Raw genomic sequence first — 25709 nt, 5'->3', positions numbered from 1 at the left:
CATTAAGTCTCCTCACATTCATTCTCTATCCCTCATTGATAGGCCCAGGGGAGGGGTCTTTGTCTCTCATGTGTGAATTACAATGAATATTCATAATCATTCATGCCTCCTCGCATATTACCTTTCAACACTAAAATTGTCTTACAAAAGTTAAATTACTATATTGTTTTGTATGAATGAGTGATCAGGATGGTTTTCATATAATTTTGTATCAGAAACTCAAGGCTACAAGATCCAGTTCTCAAAAGGCTTGTGGACAAATGTTTAGTATGTGTTATATGGCCTTATTTCAGTGACTTAAAATGTATTTATATTTTTTTTCAAAAACCATGCATAAACTTTATTTTCGCAAAAATACAAACCTGTACATACATGTTGCTCACATATTATTGTAGCCCAGTTTGTGCTGAATACAGTGTAATCAGACTTTAGCCATTAATATGTTTTTAAGCAAATGAAAAAAGCACAAATGTCAAGGTATGTCAAAACTTCTCCAGGGCCCAAAATACCCTCAGACCCCAGAGGGTTAAAATACATACCATATGGCACATGATAATCAGGCCAATATAGGCCTATATTTAGTTTCTGAAATATAATTGCATTACAGTAGTATATGCCTAGTATTACATCACATTATATGTTATTATGAATACAACAGTCTTAAAACTATATGCCGTGTGACCCTCACAGAGGACAAGAGAGAGTGAACTACTGTTTCACAGCCCGGCTTGTTGTATGTTTTCTGTCTAGCAATAAGCAGACCTCAACATTTCACTTACATTTTTATCAACACAACACAGTCAGCTACATATATTTATTTACCTTATGTACCAGAGAAAGTAGTGCATAGCCATCTTAAAGATTTTGAGATTTTGAGAAGAACCTCCAGCCTAGAATTTGCTAAATAGATCTATGGTGTTGATGTTAATTGATGTAAGTGTAATTAGCTAGCGGAGTGGATTTTCAGGTTATAGAGTTGCCAAAGGTTATTTGCTTTACTTATACTTTATATATAAATTTTTCTTTGGCTTGGGGATTTTAAAACAATAGTACCTTATTCATAGAACCACAAGATCCTATCTTCAGACTGTGAATGTACTGATATGCCTCTGTGCTCATGAAACTCCAAGAGGCTAAAGTGCGTTGCATTTATCACGTACCCCTGACTGAAGCACTGAAAGCAGGTCATATGGCAATTTCATCTTAATTCAATCTCTCGTGCCATACCGATTTCAAAGCCAGAGGTCAAAATCTGCAGGTTTTGAAGCATTTTGGATGGTTTTCCCCTCATCATGAAAAGTGATACTTTTACAACTGTCACATCCATAATGCCACCTCATTAAACCCCCTTTTTCCTCATTAATTTGAAAATGACAAATAATAGAAATTAAATACAACATGCTCTTATGTTCAAGAAATATCTATTATGAATTATTACTATTACTATTTTATCTGTTAGTTAGTGGACAAGCACCAAAAGTGCTGTGGCACCTATTGTTTCCATTAGTATTATTATAATTATGGGCCAAGCACCGAAGGTTTTAGGAGATACTCTTTAGTGCATTTCTTGTGAACTGTTTATCCTAGAAATGGTTTTTGATTCCAGTGAACCCCAAACATTAAAACTCTGCCCATTTTAGTGGCTGGCATCTTGAATTCTGTCGTGTATTATTTTTTTACTACTCTTCTTTGTAATTTTGTCTGATTTGCCCAAACTATGGCTCAAAATAATCTCCAGATCAAGCAGCACAGATTGAATAATACAGAATTTTGATTTTTAAAAAGTTACATTAACACAGAGTTAACAAGTGTGAAGTAAAACTGGATGTAAGACTATATTTCGGTAACAGTTTGTCGTATCAAAACGAAACGTGGTATCCTTCATTAGAAACATGACCTGAGGGTACATGCAAAGTTAGGAAGAAAGTGCCACAAAATTTATATTTTTGCCCATAACTTTTGAACTGTATGTCCTTAAATCATGAGGTTAGTGTCTCTGGATTCTGTGGGTATTGAGGATTTCAACGATACCAAACATCATATCAGCACAGCCCATTTCAGCCATACTGTCCCTCAGCCAAGTGAATTTAAAAAAAGTGACGTCTTTTAAAGATTGTCAGATTTAAAAGAAATTTGGTATGCATTAGGGTTGGGCATCTAAGGTATAATGCCGATCCAATATGCATCTCGATACAAAGTGTCCGATCCGATATATTAACGATACATGTGTGGCATTTTGCGATGCAATACGATACGATTCACAGTCATATCACGATACGATGCGTTACTTCATCACTAGCTAATTAGATCAAGTTTATGTGGTGATGTGAAAGAGGATGCGGTGCCACTGAATGAGTTTGATTATTTATTAACCAAGTAAAACCAAGACTTTTTTACAAACTGACTTTTCTCTCAGAGCCTGAGTGTCGGTTTACAGTAGAGGGCCATTTTAGAACACATGGCACATATTATTTAAGTATTTCCAAGATAAACAGAAGGTATAAGTGCAATATATACTAAAAAAAAATATTTGCACTCTTTCAACAGAAAGAAGGCTTACCATTGTACAACAAGAATTGTGATTTCAGTTTTCAACTATGAAAATAAGTTTTACAAAGAGATGTTTTGCCACTGAATATTCCAAAGTTAACGTTGTGAACTAGCAGTGTTATGCTGCTTTTACTTTGAAACATCACTGTCACTGTAAACAACAGGCTAATAAAATAAAATTAAATAAAATTCAAAATAAAAAAAATGGCTTTTAGAATAGTGCACATTGGTCAGTCACCTTCAGTTAAAGGTTTTTCTTCAGAAATATCAACTGATCAACATGATCAGGGTGAAGCAAGCTACGCTGAGCTGTAACTATATCTCCAGCTGTGCTGAAAACTCTTTCAGCCAATAGTATCCAGCTGCAGACCCGCAGCACCACCAGTTTCAGAACCCCAGTTTCAGAACACCAGCGCCAGAACCTGAAGTGAGGGGCGGAGCTTACGTTCTAAACCGAGTAGCGCCACCTAACGTTTTGGAGAGTAGGCTACACCACCAGTTTCAGAACCCCAGCGCCAGAACCTGAAGTGAGGGGCGGAGCTTACGTTCGAAACCGAGTAGCGCCACCTAACGTTTTGGAGAGTACTTTGCTTTTATTACAAACGAAACATCATACTTTATACGTATGTTATAATGATTCTTTAAGGTACAGTACAATAAGCACATCGATCTTGTGTAATATAATCGTATATAGTTATCCGTTTCATTGTATTATGAGAGTTACTTCCTGATCATGATGGTGAAAAAAAATGCTTGAAACTTATGGGCATTTTATATAAAATATACTTTATTTCACAAGAACATGTGCAGCATGCATTTTTCTTTATGTAAAATAAAACATGTCAAAAAACTAAAAAAGAGAGAAAATTCAGCATAATTTAAAAAAAAAACAATAAAAATATATACAACAAATGACCAATTCACCCCTAGGCCCATTTTATCATGACAATCCTGTATAAATTAAACTTAAAATGTATCAAATGAGGAATTCACTCTCAGGCCCATTTTGTCCTTACATTCTTGCTAAAATAACTCCATGTCATCCCTGAACACAAAATGAAATAGAAAGGGCTCTCTGGAAGCTTCTGACTGTTCCAGGAGATTGTTGCGGGCCTTTTCCTTGTGGTCTTCATTCATTCGAAGTGTCTCTACAAGAGATGAAAGCACCACACAATAATCTCAACGTAAAAAAAAACCTCAACTATAAGGTAACATTAACTCACAAAAAATGCATATAACAGAGGAACGTGGAACAAACATTTTAACACCTTCACAAGATGTCTTCAAAACGTCACCGCAAGGCTCATTTACAACACGCAAAAATGTATCGAACCATCCGTAGATTTTTTTTTTTAATACAGTAAAGTATGACAACATATTCAAGCTTCATTAAGATGATAAAGTTATGCACAAATTAAATATTTAGCAGATAAACGCTGAACTTAATATATGCGATACTTTTTCACAACATGATGTCAAAAACGTTACACAACTCACCATGCTCTCCGCCATGCTTGTCTCATTGTCAATAACTCCGCCCCTCACTTCAGGTTCTGGCGCTGGGGTTCTGAAACTGGGGTTCTGAAACTGGTGGTGCTGCGGGTCTGCAGCTGGATATGTCTCCTTTCAGCTGGTACGCTTGTTGCTGGGATGGACAGATATCGCTTTGCTAAAGCTGATAGTAGTGGAAGATCTACTTGCAGTCTCCACCACTGCAACACATCCCCATCCAAACCTAAAGTGTCCCTTTCTCTATATTTTAAGATTTCATCCTTAGCTTTCTCCCTGATGGTCTTTGCTAGTGGTCTTGCACTCAGGAAATCTCCAAACATCTGGTCCATGGCAGTCTCAGATTAGTCGTACTGCCCGTGTATTTTACAGATGCGCGGCACAATTTACAAATTGCATCTGTCTTGTCAAGTCGTCCGTCTTTCTTGTAAAATCCATAGTGTTTCCAAACTTTAGATTTAAAACTCAGTGGAGGATACATTTTCTCGGCATCCTACATGTTTGTTTTGCTTACTCCTCGCGCTTCCCGACAACTACCTTTGGGCGCATCACTGGCTTCATCCGCGCAGCTGATACATTGAGTTGTAGTGTACACTACACATCCGCAAGTCCGTTGCTGAGGCCTACTTTATGTAGGTCGATTAAATTATGTGCCAAAAACAAGTTGACAACACTTGTTAATAAATAAAGAAATACATTCTGTATTAAAAGGATAAGCTGTATCTCGGAAAAACCGATGCATCTCGCAAAAACCAATGCATCTCGATTTGCTTCCAAAATTTAATTCATCCTCTGCTGCTCTACCGATGCACTCGCATTGTGCACGCGCATGACCGCGTATCGATACATATCGGTTAATCTTCCCATCCCTAGTATGCATCATTGACATTATGTCCAGAAGATAGCTGAGCAGTTTGGAATCCTGGTTCCTGATCTATGTGGTTCATGGATTCATGGATATTTATCATTTTATTTTTAACTCCAATTAATGAACTAGTACTTGTTGCAATGAAGCTTGGTACCTTAATCCATAAAATCTATGCAAGGGCGCTTGCTTTAGTATTGCCACCCCTCATATTATATAGTACATAGTATATGAACTCTAAATGTATTTGTTCATATATGGCCATATATCAGATTTAAATATCAGACATTTTTAATATTGCAGATGTATGTTATAGTTTACAGATTTATTGTACATCTATTTTAACCTTAGATACGCTTTCTTGCATTAACTAACTGCACCATGATTTGATGACCAAACTTTCATTGTGGCAATGTATTTGATTACGTTGACAACCGAAAAGGGAATTTCCAATATTCGTAGCCAACATCGACGAACAATAGTTCTAAGTATGTGTTGTTATGTTCTTCAGGTAACTATGTTTATCAATAGAATGACATATAATGTTAAAGATCCATTTAAAATGGTTAGCAAAATAAAATCGTCAGTATCTTAAAAATAACAGCTTGTATTCGGGAGCATTGACGTCACTCTCCATGGCCCTTAATCCATTAGCTAATATTAAAAATATTTATTGTAAATTTCAGGCAGTGTTTGAAATCATGTTATGTGCCGTTCACATGCTTTAATGCATTTGTTTTTGCACTAAAATTATACACAGCACCACAGCAAAACGTATGTGTCTCAACTCGAGACGTTTAACAGTTTAAGTACCTTACCTATTCTTTATTATTTGTTACTGCACATTTTTACTTCAAGCAAATTGGTAAGCAAAATGTTTCCACATGTGACCTGAGTGGCCCATGTGGTGTATTCGCCACATTTACCTCTCTGTCCCTGGGCAGGTGTGGTCTCCGCAGGGTCTTTTCCCCCTGAAAGAATAGGAAACTGGGTAAGACCCCCTTACCACGATGCTCAGCGCATGGCGTGATTTAAATTGGACCCCTAGTGACACAACGTCGAAGTGAGCGACAGACGGGGAACGTCTAGGTTACGTATGTAACCTCCGTTCCCTGATGGAGGGAACGAGACGTTGTGTCCTCCCGGACACGTTGCTGAGCCATGCCACTGTGGTGGCCGGACCATTTCCGGCTCCTCAGAAAACTCCTGAATGAACTCGCCGTTTTTCTCCGCTTTTATACCCGTATGTCCGGGGGCGGGGTATGCAAATACTGTCTACCTAATTCTCATTGGCCTTTTTTCATAGATCAGAGGCATATTCGGCGCTCAAGAGAGACCCCTAGTGTCGCTTCTTCGACACAATGTCTCGTTCCCTCCATTAGGAAACAGAGGTTACATACGTAACCTAGACGTTAGCAACCAAAAAATAAATACAAAATTGCACACAAAAATAGCATACATTTAAGTGTGGGTATTAAAATACCCTTAATTATTTTTGTATTATAATTTTCTGCCTCATATCTAAAAATTGCCTTCAGTGCGATTCATGCCTTTAGAGAAACAGTTTCACAATGAATAAGATGCCGTATGCCCATCATACATTACGTGGCAGTCAACTAATAATACCAATTGACATTTTAAAAATACATCCATGCATGAAAGCCAGAACTAAGGTTGTATGAGATTTTCACGGTATGATAACCGTCTCAGAAAATATCACGGTTTCACGGTGTACGGTATTACACAATTACTATTATCAGTGAAAACAGAAGGGTTATTTTATGTATTTGTCTATTTTTGAGCAAACACTTTATTATAATTGAAACTTGAAACCATTTATTTTATTGAAGTATGTGTAAAATAAGTCTCCCTTTTGAAAATAAAATAAATAGAAAAAATAAGAAAGCTAACAGAATTATAATAATAAATCGAATTATAAACAGGATAAAAAATAGCATGTAACTATAACATGTTATATAACTAAAGCATGTTAGTTAATATGTTAAATTAACTACTAAATGAAAAATAGCATCAGCTGTGTGAGCTTTTGCAGTAATGTCCTATGATTATTAACAGTTAACATATACTGTATGTGCGTGACAGTGAGGCCAGACTGCTCTTGTCTGTCCCTTTAACTCAGTGGTTCTCAATTGGTTTTGCTTCAGGATGCAGATTTTACATTGGACATCAAGTGGCGATCTGCCATAGATTAAACATAACCTGTATTTAATGTATCTTGGGTTGTATTTCCTTTTATGTTGCATATTTTGTTCATGGTTTTCCAGTATAAGGACATCAAGTGACATAATTTTTGTTGTTGATGTCAATGTTTGACTTTCGCACACAACTGAATAACACAACTGCATGACTATGATAAATGATTACTGCAAGATTTAGATTAATATACAGGCACGAAGGGACTTCAACATTTCTAAATTGCACAAATAATAAATACATATACATATTTGTCTCTGGCTTGCTTTTGCTCGCATGTCAATGATTACTCCTCCGTTTGTCAATGATGCCGAGATCTACTTTTATATTTAATTTAATCACTGAGAAGGTTTCCTGCAAAATTAGTAGCACCAAACATCACAAGCAGCCTTAAGAATGGACACAGAGTAGCCGTATAACACTTTTCCTTGAGCAGAATATTGCACTACAGATCGCTAAGTTTGTTCAAAGGGGAAAGCCAGATAGAATTGGCGCACTCGCGTGCATGTTTGTCAGATTGCACAAAATACGTATTACAATAGGTGGAATATTTCCAATTTGCGCAAGTTTAAATCTCAAACTGGGGGTGTTGCGTCTCTTATCTGGCAACCATGAGCATGGTAAACGCTTGTGGAGATGCGTTATGTCCCAATGCAAGTTAACTGAATTATCCAATGAAAAATAAAACGCTGTTACGATAAATGAGCCTGATAAATGAGGCTGTAAATTGCCCATGTCTGCTTTAGCTGTTTGTGAGATTATCATTAAATCTGCCTTGGCAGTCCTAAATAGTCTATCACTTGGGTGGCCGCCGAAATATCTTCAATGGGAGAACCATGGCATTGCTCTTATCCCTGCAGTCTGAATAAGCCAGTTGAGAAACACTGCTTTAACTCACACACACACTCATGTCAGCCCCCCTCGCCTCGCTCCTCTCTGACATTTTCTCCACTGCATTTGTGTGTGTGTGTGAGACGCAAGTTGTCGAGTCTGACAGGCAGACAAGGAGGAAAGGAGATGCGCAAGCGCATGTGAGATTCTCTATCCGGTTGCAGTTTTTTCTCAATACCGTAGATAAGCAAATGTACATGGTATGATAACCGTCAATTTTCAAGACGAGTCTGACAGGCAGACAAGGAGGAAAGGAGATGTGCAAGCGCATGTGAGATTCTCCGTCCGGTTGCATTTTTTTCTCAATACCGTAGATAAGCAAATGTACATTGTATGATAACCGTCAATTTTCAAACCGTGGTATACTGTGAAACCACTTACCTTGCTCCAAACACCCGGCAGGGGGCAGGTTAGTGACTGAGGAGGAGGTCCTGTAGCGGCGTCCTCTGGACTCGTCAGAACCGGCCGGCCGGGGAACAGTCGTGGGGCTGAAGGCAGAGAGTCTGCGTCCAGTGTGCCGGGACTGTTGAGGTGTGGCGGCAGAGTGCTGTGAGAACGGCATTTGCGGGCCTGGTGACCCAGAGACAAAGGAAATAGCTCTTTTACTGAGAATGTGGGTACCGCATCCCCGTCTAGGGGGCAAATTAAATAAATTCAACAAAAGATTCTCCTCCTGGCCCTCCACCGGGGAACGGAGCGATCTGCATACCCGCTCCGGAGCTAACATCGACTACCTGCAGGGTGCTTGACGTGTGGGCTGAGAGCTGGGTCCGGGTTGAGGCGGAGCAGGGTGTTTCTTCACCACAGGAGGACACCCTCGGTGAGCAGACGGGGCATGGCCCATGGCGGCAGGTTTGCGGCAGGGCAGGATATGCGAAATGGCCTCCGTCTGTTTCTTCACCACGGAGAACTGCTGGGTAAAGTCCTCGACGGTGTCGCCGAAGAGGCCGAACTGGGAGACAGGGGCGTCGAGGAAGCGCACTTTGTCGGTCTCACGCATCTCGACCAAGTTCAGCCACAGATGACATTCCTGGACCGTGAGTGTGGCCATTGCTTGCCCGAGTGAATGCGCTGTGACCTTCGTGGCTCTGAGGGCGAGGTCGGTCACTGAGCGCAGTTCATGCAGCACATCGGGATCAGGGCTACCCCCGTGCAGATCTTTCAGTGCCTTGGCCTGGTGGACTTGCAGGAGGGCCATGGCATGCAGGGTAGAAGCGGTGTGTCCAGTGGCGCTGTAGGCTTTGGCAGTCAATAAAGACGTTGTCCTACAGGCCTTGGAGGGGAGTACAGGGCAACCCTCCCAGGTGGTAGGGTTTTCGGGACACAGGTGGAGCGCAACAGCCCTGTCCACCTGGGAAATCACTGTGTACCTGTGGGCCTCTCCGCCATCGAGGGTAGCGAGAGCGGATGAGCGAGTGGCTTTGTGACATGTGGAGAGGGGTGCCCTCCATGCAGACGTCAGCTCATCATGCATTTCCGGCAAAAACGGGACCAGAGAGGGGGGCGCGGCTGTGAGTGGCGCGGAGCCCACAGGAACCAGTCATCCAACCGTGATGGCTGTGGGGAGGAAGGAGGGCTCCAGTCCAGCCCCACGCTGGTGGCGGCCCGGGCAAGCATATCGGACATCTGCGCATCAGCCTCAGCCTGGGCATGCTGGCCCGAAGGCAGCAGCCCAGAGGAGTCATCAGTGTCAGACGCTGCGCTCTCCAATGCAGTGGCGAGCTAATCCACCTCGAGCTCTAGAGGATAGGCAGGCTGGCTGTTAGGTGAGCCCCTGTTGCCTCGAGCATGTACGGGAGTCAACGAGCGGGCCGGGGGGCGGGTGATCCGAGGGGGCATACCTGGCGGAGCTGCACCAGCTGCCGTTCCCAGATCGCCTCCATCGCCAGCCGCATCGTCCTCAATCCCGTGGGAAGAATTAGCAATGCGGGGGGGCGGCTGGAGTGGTGTGCTTTCTATTGAAAGCGAGCCATGACCGCAACGTTGCCATGGTCATGTTCTCGCAGTGAGAACATGAGCCATCCACAAACGCTGCCTCTGTGTGATCGCAACCCAGACACACGAGACAATGCCTGTGGCCGTCTGAAGCGGAGAGCACTCTACCGCATCCAGGAACTACACAGGGGCAGAAGGGCATCTTTATAAACGCGTCCTGAAAAGGACGTTCAACGCCAGCTGTGTATTGCTCTTTTAGAGGAAAATACTCTTTCAGAGAAAATCACTCTTTTACAATAAACTCTTTTAGTTTTGCACTGTTGAAGTGCACAGGGGCAAACTGCACTTCCGTGCAGAGAAGGAGAAAGCCACTGAAGATGCATCCAACCGCAGGCAAGCGTCAGAGGAACAGGAACGGGTGTGTAACTCGCAGCTGACTGCATACACGACCATTGGCTCCGAAGAAAATTTCTGAATGAACTTGACGTATTTCGCTGCTTTTATACCCGTATGTCTTGGGGCGGGGTATGCAAATACTGTCTGCCTAATTCTCACTGGCCTTTTTTCATAGATAAGAGGCATATTCGGCGCTCAAGAGAGACCCCTAGTGTCGTTCTTCGACACAACGTCAAAGTGAACGACAGACGGGGAACTGCAGATTCAGTTATTATGCACTATTATGCATGTAATTGCATTTAAAATGTAATTAACACAATTAAATAGGTATATAATGATATTTATGAGTTTTGCAAAACAACACCAAAAAATTCAGAAAATTGCATTGGAATGTTTGCGAAAAGCAGTTGCAAATTCAGTAATTTTGTAATTCCATCTAGACAAATTTCCTAACTACACCGTCATTTTATGACCAAACTTTAGTTGTGGCAATGTAACTGATTATGTTGTGACAACTGGAAAAGTAACATTTCTGTATTTGTTGCCACAATGTAACTTTGGAGTGGTGCCAGTCCGTCATGACGATGTTGTGGCAAGGTTCAATAGTGTCACGGAGGGGACAAAGGACACAAAATCAGAAATGACAATTAAATTGTTTTATTAACAAAGTTCTCAATGTCGAGATAAGGCACACCTGGCACTGGCTGCAGAGGGCTGAAATACAGTGAGCTGCAACTGGCTAGTGATGGGTGTGTTCGTATGATAAGTGTGTGCTTTGTGGAAGTCAGGAACAATCCAAAGAGAGTTGTAGCTGGTGTGTTGCGAATCAAAACCCAGATGATGTAGTCCCAGAGACGAGGAATCCTCCTCCACATGAACAGCGCACAAAACTGGTGAGGATGACGGCAAGTAGGAAGGAAATTGCACCTCTACAGAGGCGTAACCAACAGACACACGAGCATACTCCAACTACACAAGATAGCACAGTTAACATGACAGTTAATAGTAAACAGGCAAATAACGAGATGACACATAAGGAATAAGTAGGGAGTGCAATCAGAGTTAAGCAGATGGTAAAGGGTGAGTAAATCATTGCTGTTATCAGAATCTCCCTGAGATCGATCACCGTTCCCATGGAAATGCTGATCGCGTGCTGGCTCCACCTGTGAGACATGAGGGAGAGAGAAAAACAAACAACAGTATGAGCCTGCACAAATGCCGGAACCATGACAAATAGTTTTGTTGGTAACCAGTTGGTAATTTATGCTTTGAATAATTATGGACAAACATGCAGTATTCTACACTAATGTATGTCTTCATTTGCCCTACATTAATTTAGAGGCCATTTAAATGGTAAATGGTCTGCACTTATATAGCACTTTTTATAACCTTAGCAGATTTCAAAGCAATTTACACTGTGACTCATTCACCCATTCAAACACACACACACACACACTCACACGCCAATGATGGCAGAGCTGCCATGCAAGGCGCTATCCTGCCATTGGGAGCAACTTGGGGTTCAGTGTCTTGCCCAAGGACACTTCGGCATGTGGAGTCATGTGGGCCAGGAATCGAACCACCTACCCTGCGCTTACTGGACAACCCACTCTACCACCTGAGCCACAGCCACCCTTTTTAAACAGTTGTGCGTATGAATAATATGAATGCAGACTAAAGTAAATGTACTTCATTTATTTTGACAGTGCACAGAGAAAAAAATGCAACAGCAGAATTGCAACGAAATTACAAAAGTAAATTAATTCTGTGCTCATATTAAAATCTATCTTAACGCCTAATGCCATGAATTACATTTGTTAATTTAATTTAAAGTCAGTTTATGGATAAATAAAAATGGGAAATAAATTAATCACAATATAATCTTTAGATCTACAAATAAATAATTTGCAAAAATGTCAAATTAATCAGTTAGCAAAAAATAAAATTACAATGATAGATAGATAGATAGATCGATCGATCGATCGATCTATGCCAAGACATTGAAGATGCTAAATTGCAAACAGATTTTTAAATATTGAACGGTGTTGCCATGACAATTCACTAAATTAATGGCAAAAAATAGGGAAACAGGAAGTGTCTCATATCTTCTGCGTGCATTGTGTGATTTAGATTAAAATTGAGTTGTATGTTTTTGGGGGGGTAATCATTTGATTAGAATGTGGCTATTGTGGGTCATGGTCATAGCACCACCAACTGGCAGCAGGAAGTGTGCACTTACAACAGACTTTGAAAAAGTTCCCTTACATTTACCCTAATCACTTAAATTGGTTAAACACTACTGATGGAAAATTTTGTGAAGTAGAAGTCAAAATGGAATTGTAGCATATATCTATTACTCATTGTATGATTAGGGTCCAAGTTTACATTAATGTTGAGTTGTTGCTGTGTCCATAATGCATTGTTTACCGAAAGCCACTGAGCGGAAATGGACCCATGGTGCTTGGGCCCGTCTTCATGGCTTGCAGCTATGTTTATTATTGTTATTCTTCCCAATGGATTATATGGCAGCCCAGAGAACCATTTATTGGAAAATTATTAAATTTGGCAAACTTATAGGGGTGGTCATAAAATCTCCCCACTGCAAATTTGGGACATCTAGGACAAATTCCTTAGTGCCATCACCAGTTTAAAAATGCACTTTTCTTTTGTGTATATCTTTTGAATCGTTTGTCCTCGAGAAACAATTCTTTTTTGTATGATCACTCTCCTCCTGGTGATTCAAATGGACCCCTAACTTTACAAATCTGCCCATTACAGTGGACGCCATCTTGGATTATGATGTTTACAGTTAAAACATTTCATGCCCTTCAAACTTTGTCTGATTTACCAAACAATATTTTGAAATATTCTCCAGACCAATATAGACATACATAGACCAACATAGAAATAAATGAAAATACAGAATTTAGATTTTCAGCTTTGTTTAAAAGTTACGGCATTGCAAAGTTAACATGAAACTAGAAAAAAAAGTTCGTCGAGACAAACTTTAAGTTGGCTTGTGAAAGTTTGGACCAGAAAGTTTGAAGAAGTTTAAAGTAGTTTGAAATTTAAATTAGTTTAAATTAGTTTAAAGTAGTTTATAGTTTAAAGTAGTTTATAGTTTAAAGTAGTTTGAAATTTAAAGTAGTTTATAGTTTAAAGTAGTTTATAGTTTAAATTAGTTTAAAGTTTAACTTGCTAGATAGATAGATAGATAGATAGATAGAGAGATAGACACTCAGATAGATAGATAGATAGATAGATAGATAGATAGATAGATAGATAGATAGATAGATAGATAGATAGATAGATAGATAGATAGATAGATAGATATTTACCCACAGATAGATAGATATAGATAGATAGATAGATAGATAGATAGATAGATAGATAGATAGATAGATAGATAGATAGATAGATATTTACCCTCAGATAGATAGATAGATAGATAGAGAGAGAGAGAGATAGATATTTACCCTCAGATAGATAGATAGATAGATATTGACCCACAAATAGATAGATAGATAGATAGATAGATAGATAGATAGATAGATAGATAGATAGATAGATAGATAGATAGATAGATAGATAGATAGATATTGACCCTCAGATAGATGGATAGATAGATATTGACCCTCAGATAGATAGATAGATAGACAGACAGATAGATGCTAGCACGTTTTTAGCATTTTTTAGTACTTCGCTAGGTGATGCTAGCATGTGTTAGCATTATGCTAGCATGTTTTTAGCATTTTTTGTAATCCGCTAGGTGACGCTAGCATGTGTTAGCATTATGCTAGCACGTTTTTAGCATGTTTTAACACTTCGCTACGTGATGCTAGCATGTGTTAGCATTATGCTAGCACGTTTTTAGCATTTTTTGGTAATCCGCTAGGTGATGCTAGCATGTGTTAGCATTATGTTACCACGTTTCTAGCATGTTTTAACACTTAACTAGGTGATGCTAACATGTGTTAGCATGATGTTACCACGTTTCTAGCATGTTTTAACACTTCGCTAGGCGATGCTAACATGTGTTAGCATGATGCTAGCACGTTTTTAGCATGTCTTAGCACTTAGCTAGGTGATGCTAGCATGTGTTAACATTATGCTAGCACGTTTTTAGCATTTTTTAGTACTCCACTAGGTGATGCTAGCATGTGTTAGCATTATGCTAGAACGTTTTTAGCATGTTTTAGCACTTAGCTAGGTGATGCTAACATGTGTTAGCATTATGCTAGCACATTTTTAGCATGTTTTAGCACTTCGCTAGGTGATGCTAGCATGTGTTAGCATGATTTAAACACGTTTTAACATGTTTTATCACTTCGCTACGCGATGCTAGCATGTGTTAACATGATGATAGCACATTTGTAGCATGTTTTAGCACTTCGCTAGGCAATGCTAGCATGTGTTAGCATGATGTTAGCACGTTTTAGTACTTCGCTAGGCAATGCTAGCATGTGTTAGCATGATGCTAGCACGTTTTTAGCATGTTTTAGCACTTCACTGGCTGATGCTAGCATGTGTTAGCATGAAGCTAGCACGTTTTTAGCATGTTTTAGGGTCTGGCTATGAAGATTTTAGGTCACATGAGTGTAAAAATGTCAGTTGGAATTTAAATTTCTGAACATTCCGCAATGTTAAGTCAATGGGAGTTTTCCAGTTTTGATCATCCGCTGTGGGAAAACCGTAAGTCCAATCAGTTAGAAAAGATATAGCACACTATTCGGGATTAGTCTGAAGGTCTGTGCCGAGTTTGGTGCCTGTAGCTTAAAAGCTCTAGGAGGAGTTAGATATAGAAATTTCAGAGTAAGAAGAATAATAACTAGAAAAAGTTCGTCGAGACAAACTTTAAGTTGGCTTGTGAAAGTTTGGACCAGAAAGTTTGAAGAAGTTTATAGTAGTTTGAAGTTTAAAGTAGTTTATAGTTTAAACGAGTTTAAAGTTTAAATTAGTTTGTAGTTTAAATTAGTTTCAAGTTTAAAGTAGTTTGTAGTTTAAAGTAGTTTAAAGTTTAACTTAGTTGCTAGATAGATAGATAGATAGACACTCAGATAGATAGTTAGATAGAGAGATAGATAGATAGATATTTACCCTCAGATAGATAGATAGATATAGATAGATAGATATTTACCCTCAGATAGATAGATAAATAGATAGAGAGAGAGAGATAGATATTTACCCTCAGATAGATAGATAGATAGATATATACTGACCCTCAGATAGATAGATAGATAGATAGACAGACAGATAGATGCTAGCACGTTTTTAGAATTTTTTAGCACTTCGCTAGGCGATGCTAGCACATTTTTAGCATGTTTTAGCACTTCGCTAGGCGATGCTAACATGTGTTAGCATGATGCTAGCATGTTTTTAGAATTTTTTAGCACTTCGCTAGGCGATGCTAGCATGTGTTAACATGATGCTAACACGTTTTTAGCATGCTTTAGCACTTCGCTGGGCGATGCTAGCACGTTTTTAGCATGATTTAGCACTTCGCTAGGTGATGCTAGCATGTGTTAGCATGATGCTAATGACGCTTTTAGCATTTTTAGCACTCGCTAGGCGATGCTAAGCATGTGTTAGCATGATGCTAACACGCTTTTAGCAAGTTTTAGCGACTCGCTAGGCGATGCTAAGCATGTGTTAGCATGATGCTAAGCATGTTTTTAGCATGTTTTAGCACTTCGCTAGGCGATGCTAACATGTGTTAACATGATGCTAGCACGTTTTTAGCATGTTTTAACACTTCGCTAGGCGATGCTAGCATGATAGATATTTACCCTTAGATATATAGAGAGATAGATATAGATAGATAGATATTTATCCTCAGATAGATAGATAGATAGAGAGAGAGAGAGATAGATATTTACCCTCAGATAGATAGATAGATAGATAGATAGATAGATAGATATTGACAGACAGCAGGAGCGGAAGAATCCAGAATGACAGCTCGTTAGTTATGCAACATTCAACGATCTAATTGGCCAGCCGTTATATTCGTTTAAATACCCAACCCCTTATAATTAAATAATTAACAACATAATGGAATAAATAATCACAATTAATGTATTCAATCACCAGAAAAAATAAATAAAAATAAATTGTATGTAGGCCTATGGAGTTGTAGCTGGTCACTCTTTCAGGCTGGTTGCTAGGCAGTTACCATAGCATGTTTTAGCATGTGGCTATGAAGATTTTAGGTCATTACTTTTTGGCTGCTTGATAAAATAAATCCTCTGAGGGAGAGAGAGGGAGAGATGCAGGGCTGACAGGCCCTTTTTGTCTGTGTGTGTGAAAATGTCAGTTGAGATTTAAATTTCTGAACATTCCGCAATGTTAAGTCAATGGGAGTTTTTTCGAGTTTGATCGTCATTTTTAGGAAAACCGTAAGTCCGATCAGTTAGAAAAGATATAGCAACTCGAGTCAGAACAGTTTGAGTGTCTGTGCCGAGTTTGGAGTATGTGGAGTTAAAGCTCTAGGAGGAGATAGATATAGAAATTTCACCGCTAAGAAGAATAAGAAGAATCGAATAATAACTAGAAAAAGTTAGGTCGAGACAAACTTTAAGTTGGCTTGTGAAAGTTTGGACCAGAAAGTTTGAAGTTTAAAGTAGTTTGAAGTTTAAATTAGTTTATAGTTTAAATTAGTTTAAAGTTTAAATTAGTCTAAAGTTTAAATTAGTTTGAATTTTAAAGTAGTTTGAAGTTTAAAGTAGTTTATAGTTTAAATTAGTTTAAAGTTTAAATTAGTCTAAAGTTTAAATTAGTTTGAATTTTAAAGTAGTTTGAAGTTTAAATTAGTTTATAGTTTAAATTAGTTTAAAGTTTAAATTAGTCTAAAGTTTAAATGAGTTTAAAGTTTAAATTAGTTTAAAGTTTAAAGTAGTTTGTAGTTTAAAGTAGTTAAAAGTTTAACTTAGTTGCTAGAAAGATAGATAGATAGATAGATAGATAGATAGATAGATAGATAGATAGATAGATAGATAGATAGATAGATAGATAGACAGACACTCAGATAGATAGATAGAGAGATAGATAGATATTTACCCTCAGATAGATAGATAGATATAGATAGATAGATATTTACCCTCAGATAGATAGATAGATAGATAGATATTGACCCTCAAATAGATAGATAGATAGATAGATAGATAGATAGATATTGACCCTCAAATAGATAGATAGATAGATATTGACCCTCAGATAGATAGATAGATAGACAGACAGATAGATGCTAAGCACGTTTTTAGCATTTTTTAGTACTTAGCTAGGTGATGCTAGCATGTGTTAGCATGATGCTATGACGCTTTTAGCATGATTTAACACTTAGCTAGGCGATGCTAACATGTGTTAGCATGATGCTACGTTGTTTTTAGCATGTTTTGGCACTCCGCTAGGCGATGCTAGCATGTGTTAGCATGATGCTTAGACGCTTTTAGCATTTTTTAGCACTCGCTAGGCGATGCTAACATGATGCTAACACGCTTTTAGCATGTTTTAGCGACTTCGCTAGGCGATGCTAAGCATGTGTTAGCATGTGTTAGCATGATGCTAATGACGTTTTAAGCATTTTTTAGCACTCGCTAGGCGATGCTAAGACGCTTTTAGCATGTTTTAACACTTCGCTAGGCGATGCTTAGCATGTGTTAGCATGATGCTAATGACGCTTTTAGCATGTTTTAAGCACTCGCTAGGCGATGCTAAGCATGTGTTAACATGATGCTAAGCATGTTTTTAGCATTTTTAGCGACTTCGCTAGGCGTCTTGCAAGACGCTTTTAGCATGTTTTAGCCCTTCGCTAGGCGATGCTAGCTTGTGTTAGCATGATGCTATGCACGCTTTTAGCATGTTTTAGCACTTCGCTAGGCGATTTTAGCATGATGCTAGCACATTTTTAGCTTGTTTTAACACTTCGCTAGTCAATGCTTAGCATGTGTTAGCATGATGCTAGCATGTTTTTAGCATGTTTTAGCGTGTGGCTATGAAGATTTTAGGTCATTACTTTTTGGCTGCTTGATAAATAAATCCTCTGAGGGAGAGAGAGAGGAGAGATGCAGGGCTGACAGGCCCTTTTTGTCTGTGTGTGTGAAAATGTCAGTTGGGATTTAAATTTCTGAACATTCCGCAATGTTAAGTCAATGGGAGTTTTTTCGAGTTTGATCGTCATTTTTAGGAAAACCGTAAGTCCGATCAGTTAGAAAAGATATAGCAACTTCGAGTCAGAACAGTTTGAGTGTCTGAGCCGAGTTTGGAGTATGTGGAGTTAAAGCTCTAGGAGGAGTTAGATATAGAAATTTCACCGCTAAGAAGAATAAGCGGAATAATAATAAGTTTAAGTAGGATTTCAGTAAGTTGGCTTTCACAAGCCAACTTAATAAGTTTAAGTAGGATTTCAGTAAGTTGGCTCTCACAAGCCAACTTAATAAGTTTAAATAGGATTTCAGTAAGTTGGCTCTCACAAGCCAACTTAATTAGTTAACTTTCACATTGACTGATTAAGTCAATGTGAAAATGGATTTGAGGTTGTATCTCAGCAATGCTTTGTCCTATCGAAATGAAACTTGTTGAGTTTCATTAGAACCACGATCTGAGGGAACATGCAAAGTTTGGAGGCTGCACCACATATTGGTTAAAAGATGTGAATTTGTTTTATTTTTGCCCATAAGTTTTGAACCGTATGTCCTAAAATCATGAGTTTGGTGCCTTTGTCAGCCATACAATCTTTGCGCCATATTTAAAAAGTTATATATCTTTTAATAGCATTGTCAGATTGAAAAGAAAATTGGAATGCATCATCTACATCACGTCCTGATGATACCTAAGCAGTTTTGAGACAGTGCCACCTATAGTTCAAAAGATAACCCTGACTCTAAACTTGGCATGTCTCTTTGCCATGGATGAGATGTGTCAACTGAGTGGCACAGTGGTTAGTGTGTCGAACTACATTTCAAAAGGTTGTGAGTTAAAGTCCAGCAAAGGATGATTTAAAAAAAAAATATTCTGTTGACCTCTGACTTTATTATTCAATGTAGGCTGTACTACATTGAATAATTCCTGCTTGAATTTAAAATAACTTTTCATTAAAATCAAGATATTCTCAGATATAATTTTGTATTCTTAGATTGAAATGTGTCTTTGGCATCAATGTGATATGTCAACTGAGTGGTTCAGTGGTTAAAGCTTTGGGTTCCCCTTCTGTCACTCACTCGACGTTGTGTTGAATAAATTGACACAAGGGGTCTTCCTGGGACACCAAACGTACCTCTGAATCTGAGAAAAGGCCAATGTCAAGTTGACAGACAGAATTTGCATGATCCGCCCCAGACATACTGGTATAAAGGGAAGCAGGGCAGCGAGTGCCAGTCAGAATTTTTCTTTGGAGCCGAACGGTTGTGCAACAGCAAGCTAAATTTCACCACTGTTTCACTCACCTCTGTCAGCATTGCTGTTGGATTTACGGTGCGTTTCCAGCTGGCGTTCTCTCTCTCTGCACACTGTGCAGTCTACACCCCTGGGCGCTTTCGCAGCGCTTTTCACTGCTAAAAGTGTTCTCCTCCTAAACGAGTTTAATTTCTCTAAAATAGTTTGAGTTTTCCAATCACAAAAGAACAATACACAGCGGCGTTGAACGTCCTTTTCAGGACGCGTTTTTTTCAAGATGCCCTTCCGCCCCTGTGTTGTTCCTGGATGTGGTCGATTTCTCTCCAAGACCGACGGCCACAGACGCTGCCTCATGTGCCTGGGCAGTGATCACACTGAGGCGGCATTCGTGGATGGCTCATGTACTCATTGCGAGAACATGACCATGGCAGCATTGCGGTCGCGGCTCTCCTTCCTCAAGGTGAATGCCACTTCAGCCACCCCCTGCAACTTGGATGATGAGTTCACCGCTGCATCGGAGAGCGTCCAGGCATCTGACGCGGAAGACACGACTGGGCCGCCCAGTCCGAGGCAGATGCGCAAATGGCTGACATGCTTTCCCGGGCTGCCGTGAATGTGGGTTTGGACTGGAACCCTCCATCCTCCCCACAGCCTTCACGGCTTGATGACTGGTACCTTGGCTCCATGCGCCGCTCACTGCCACCCCCCATACCATTCCTCCTTTTACTGCCCGTAACCGACCCCTCCGCTCGTCCGCTCTCACTATCCTGTATGGCAGGGTGGTCTACGAGTACACGGAGGTCCCCAGGTGGATAGAGCGGTTGTGATCCACCTGTGTCCTGAGAACGCCGCCACCTGGTGGGACCGCCCGGTACTCCCCTTTGTAAGATGATGTCATCATTGACCTCCAAAGCCTACAGCGCCACCAGACAGGCTGCCTCCGCCCTGCATGCCATGGCTCTCCTGCAGGTCCATCAAGCCCTTCACCAAGTTGATCCAGTGTGCCTTCTATCCCAGGTTAGCCACTAAGCATCGCTCCCTGGATGTTCTCCTCCCTAGCCTTCTGGCCGGCAGATTCAGCAGAGCAATTCATGGCCAAACCCACTATGAGTCACAGGTGCTCTGTACTGGGGTCGGGCTCCACGGGCTTAGTTCCCTTCTCAGGCAAGCTCCGCTGCCCTGGTCGCCCTGCTGTAGAGTCCCTCCTCATTAGCCTGGACCTACCACCGCGCCATTTCCCACATATGGCTTCGCAACCCTCATGGTGTATTTGCCACATATTACCTCCCCCTAGACTGGGCAGGACGTGGCCTCTGCAGGGTCATTTTCCTCTGAAAGAATAGGACCTGGAAAGACCGCCTTCCCCGACGCATTTTATAGCGTTAAGATAGCCCCAGCCAATTCACATCCTATGTGAGAGACATAGTGAGAGAAAAGGTGCAGATGCCGGGCTTGCTCCCATGCTAGTCATGTAGCACCTGTCCCCCTCCTCAGGGGTCCGGGGAACCTAAGGTCTGTATGTGACATCTCTTTGGGGGCATTGGGGAGGGCTACGTGCAGCCGACTCAGTTGCCTCTAGCACGCAGTAGCCTGCTTGCACTTGTCTCGACAGTTCACGTAACACGGTCAGTGCGTGGGGTTTTTAGATGCGACCCCTTGTGTCACTTCATTTTTACACAATGTCGAGTGAGTGACAGAAGGGGAACGTCATGGTTACTGTTGTAATCTCCGTTGCCCGAGGGAAGGAACAAGACGTTGTGTCCCTCCTGCCACAGCACTAGACCTACCACTCTAAACAGCTGTACCTTATTTTCGGCTCCTCAGTGTAAAAATCTTGACTGGTATTCACTGCCCTGCTTTCCTTTATACCTGTATGTCCCGGGCGGATGTGCAGACCAGCTGGCAGATGTTCTTACCGACATCTTCAACATCTCCCTGAGCAGCGCCGTCGTTCCAGCGTGCTTCAAGGCCACCACCATCATCCCCATGCCAAAGAAGTCTTCAGTGTCCTGCCTCAATGTCTACCGTCCCGTCGCACTCACACCAATCATCATGAAGTGCTTCGAGAGGCTCATCATGAGGCACATTAAGACCCAGCTGTCTCCCTCACTAGACCCACTGCAGTTTGCATATCGTCCAAACCGTTCAACGGACGACGCCATCGCCACAACCCACCATCTGGCCCTCACCCACCTAGACAAAAAGGACTCATACGTTTGAATGCTGATTTCAGCTCAGCATTCAACACAATAATTCCTCAGCACCTGATTGGAAAGCTGAACCTGCTGGGCCTGGACACCTCCCTCTGCCACTGGATCCTGGATTTCCTGACTGGGAGACCTCAGTCAGTCCGGATCGGGAACAGCATCTCCACCACCACCATATTGAGCAAGGGGCCCCCCAGGGCTGTGTGCTAAGTCAACTGCTGTTCACTCTGCTGACTCACGACTGTGCACAGCTCGAATCACATTGTCAAGTTCGCCGATGACATGACCGTGGTGGGTCTCATCAGCAAGAACGACGAGTCAGCATACAGAGAGGAGGTGCAGCGGCTAACGGACTGGTGTAGAGCCAACAACCTGTCCCTGAATGTCGACAAAACAAAAGAGATGGTTGTTGACTTTAGGAGAGCACAAAGTGAACACTCTCCGTTGAACGGCTCCTATGTGGAGATCGTCAAGAGCACCAAATTCTTGTCTCGTTTCGCTGTGTACTGCACTAACTGTATATGGTTGAAACGACAATAAAAAACACTTGACTTGACTTGACTTGAAAATTCTGTCTGCCAACTTGACAAAATTCTGTCTGCCTTTTCTCAGGTTCAGAAGTACGTTTGGCATCCCAGGAAGACCCCTTGTGTCACTTCATTCGACAAAACGTCTCGTTCCTTCCCTCGGGGAACGGAGGTTACAACAGTAACCATGACGTTATGGCTCAGAAGGTTGTGAGATCCAGCAAAGCGGGCTTTTAAAAATTGTGTGCTACTGTTTTTTAATGTTTCTAACAGATAATGTAAATATGATAATTGCTTTTGTCTTAACGAATGTGCCATGCTGCCAGCAATAATCCGCCCGTGTGTCTTTTTGATTACTGTCAGATTAATTACTGACGATTAAAAGAATTGGGTGGGAGGGGGTTCATCCGCACCCTCACTCACAACTTTCTCACACACAGCAGAGACTAAACAATCTAGCCAACTGTCTGAACTGAATTATACATGCAGACACTGCTGATTTTTCATTTAGTTGTATATAGCATTACATTTTATTTTTGAATCTGAAAAATGTACCAAGGTCTGGACCTCATAGCTATGTATGGCCACTTAAATGTTTACACTCACCAAATCAAATCAAATTAGCAGGTATATTAACCTACTAATAACACGGCTCTGCATCTTTTATTCTGTGTAATGCAATTGTGCATCAGAGCGACCTTAGACTTAAAACCTTTCTTGTTTTTTGTTGGTGGGATGGTTTTTTTTTGGGGGGGTTGTGCACGATAATTATAAATTGTCGAGTGTGCAATACTGTGATTCCTGTGTAAATACATTTATTCTCTTTAAATATATTGTAAATATACATGTCTTTTTAAAGTATTAAACTTTTCTGAAGGTTCTCGCATATGTTTGTTTGCACAGTGTAAATGCACCTTTATGTAGTATAAATGCATATCACACCACACAGGCACATTATCAGTATCTGTAATGTTTTGTCCTGTATACGCTTTTCAATAACCATAATTATAAATAATTAATTACAAAATCCTATTATATAGATTCAAAATGAAAATGTTGTGGATTAATCCAGAATCATTTGAGAAAGGATCATGATGCATTATCAAATCATTTTTGTCCTCCACCCCTTCATACAATGTGCATGAAATTTGCATTTAGAATAACATTACATTTTCAATATATTTCAATTTAGGATATCTGTACATTGACGCATGGCCAGATTATTTGCCTGATCTGAGTGTTTTTGAAAACTTGAAGGTTATCAGAGGAAGAATGCTTTACAAGTAAGTATCTCTCACTCCTCTTTTTGCTTCTTATGTGAAATGTCACTCAACCTCAGTCTCTTTTTTGTTTTTCTGCTGTCCACATTTCCTGTTTCCTAATTAAGTCTTCACACACATATAATAGTGTTTGCTGGAGAGTATACCTACTTTCCTGTGTATCTGACTGCTAGTTAGACTTTTAATTCTGCAGTCTCCTGTTAGTTATAAAGGGTAATGATTATCCTCTACACCTGCTGCATGATGTGTCATTTGTTCTTTGCTTTCAACTCTTCAAGTCAGTTGTAACAAACAATGCACTTTGTTAGTTTAAGAAAGCTTAGGTAATTGTTCATAGTTTAATCTTCAAAATAGAAACTTACATAAACAGATGGGTCTGTAAAAAATTATTAGGTTTCTTTGTCATTACCTCTGCATTGATATGTGTGTTTTGTTTGCACCATATTATTTCTGAAGAATAAGATGGAATATTTATTCAGAATTATATGGTTATATAACATTATTTTAATGATGAATATGATTGTAATAAGTGTTATTTGCTTAGGCAAGCCTCACTATTACTATTGCTCATTCTTAGGATTTGGGATTTGAACAAACCCCTGACCTTAATATTAAACATTGTCATATAACTCATCGTTTGTGCTACCTACATGAATGATACCTCAGATATGGCTTGTTGAAGACAGGTGCTATTACTTTTCTTATTGCTATTTATTTTAACTTTTGAGTGATTGGATATACCATGTGTGGGAAAAAATTCCCTTAGACGTACATTGAAGGAGAGATCCTAGAATATATCTAGAGACCAGAATATCATAGAGACTTATGGGCTCTTTTGACTGGGTCAGTTACCAACCACCTAGCATCAACCCAAAACCCCCTAGCAACAACCCAAGTAACCACATAACAATGGACTTACAATAACTCAGAACACTTTTGCAACCACAAAGCAATGCCATAGCAATTACATAACCACCTAGCAATGACCTAGCAACCACCCAGAACACCCTAGCAACCAGCTATGCTTAGGCAACCATACAGAACATGCTAGCTTTGTGATGGCAACTTTTGCACAGGCAAACTTCAACTTTTTGCAGACTGTATAAATCTAGTAATCTAATTGCTTTAGCTGTCTAGTTAACCTATTTATCTCATGTCTCTCTGTCTTCAGGGGTGTTTTCTCTTTGGGAGTTCAGTCTTTGCATATCGAGTCTCTCGGTTTGCGTTCATTGCGCAGTGTCAGTGGTGGTTTAGCTCTGATTCATAATAACTCTAGACTGTGCTACATCTCCTCTCTGAACTGGACCTCTCTGCTACACCCCACGCAGGGACCCAACCTCATCAGCAACAACAACCAAGACCAACAAACATGTGGTAAAATAAAAAAAATTGTATGTCTCTTTGTAATGTTATTTTACCAAGCAAATTCAGTGGCATCCTTCCACTACAAGATGCCATGTAAATTAAGGCCATGTCCACAATAATACATTTTCATTTTAAAATGCATTGATTTTGCTACGTTTACGCATCTCATCCACACTGTATAAAGAAGTCATAGTTCTATTAGAAACTAATCTATTATCACAGATTGAAGTAAAATTGGCATGATATATATTTGATGAAGTAATGATATGAAACACATGTATTTAATGTCACTTTGGCATACGCCCCATCTGACAGTCCAGTGAGATTTTTCTCTGTATGTACACCCTGGATCATTTACACTTTTTTAAATAATGGATTAACCAGATAATTACATTAATCTGGGATTTTGATGTAAATACGGTAATCTTTTAGACATGGACAGACAAGCTCTACTGTGAAATCATCACTTCAGGTCAGGAATTTAACATTGGGCTTGAATACATGGGAATCCTTACTTGTGAATCATCTGAAACATTAACATGGACATGTCAAGAAGTCGAAAATGTATATGATATAGTATTTT

The 25709-nt window shown here is 40.1% G+C and overlaps 1 protein-coding gene across 2 annotated transcripts in view; it reads left to right on the top strand.

Annotated features, from left to right (window-relative positions):
- The window catches only part of LOC127626753 (receptor tyrosine-protein kinase erbB-2-like), a 165903-nt gene that overhangs the window by 108235 nt on the left and 31959 nt on the right, over positions 1–25709 (top strand). For both annotated transcript variants that reach the window (XM_052102768.1, XM_052102767.1), the window contains exons 11-12: positions 23674–23764; positions 24933–25135. In XM_052102768.1, the coding sequence (XP_051958728.1) occupies positions 23674–23764; positions 24933–25135 (294 nt within the window). The remainder of the gene's footprint in view (positions 1–23673; positions 23765–24932; positions 25136–25709) is intronic.

Source organism: Xyrauchen texanus, chromosome 33 (assembly GCF_025860055.1).
Source record: "Xyrauchen texanus isolate HMW12.3.18 chromosome 33, RBS_HiC_50CHRs, whole genome shotgun sequence".
NCBI lineage: Eukaryota > Metazoa > Chordata > Actinopteri > Cypriniformes > Catostomidae > Xyrauchen > Xyrauchen texanus.
This window is presented reverse-complemented; position numbering and strand designations above follow the sequence as displayed.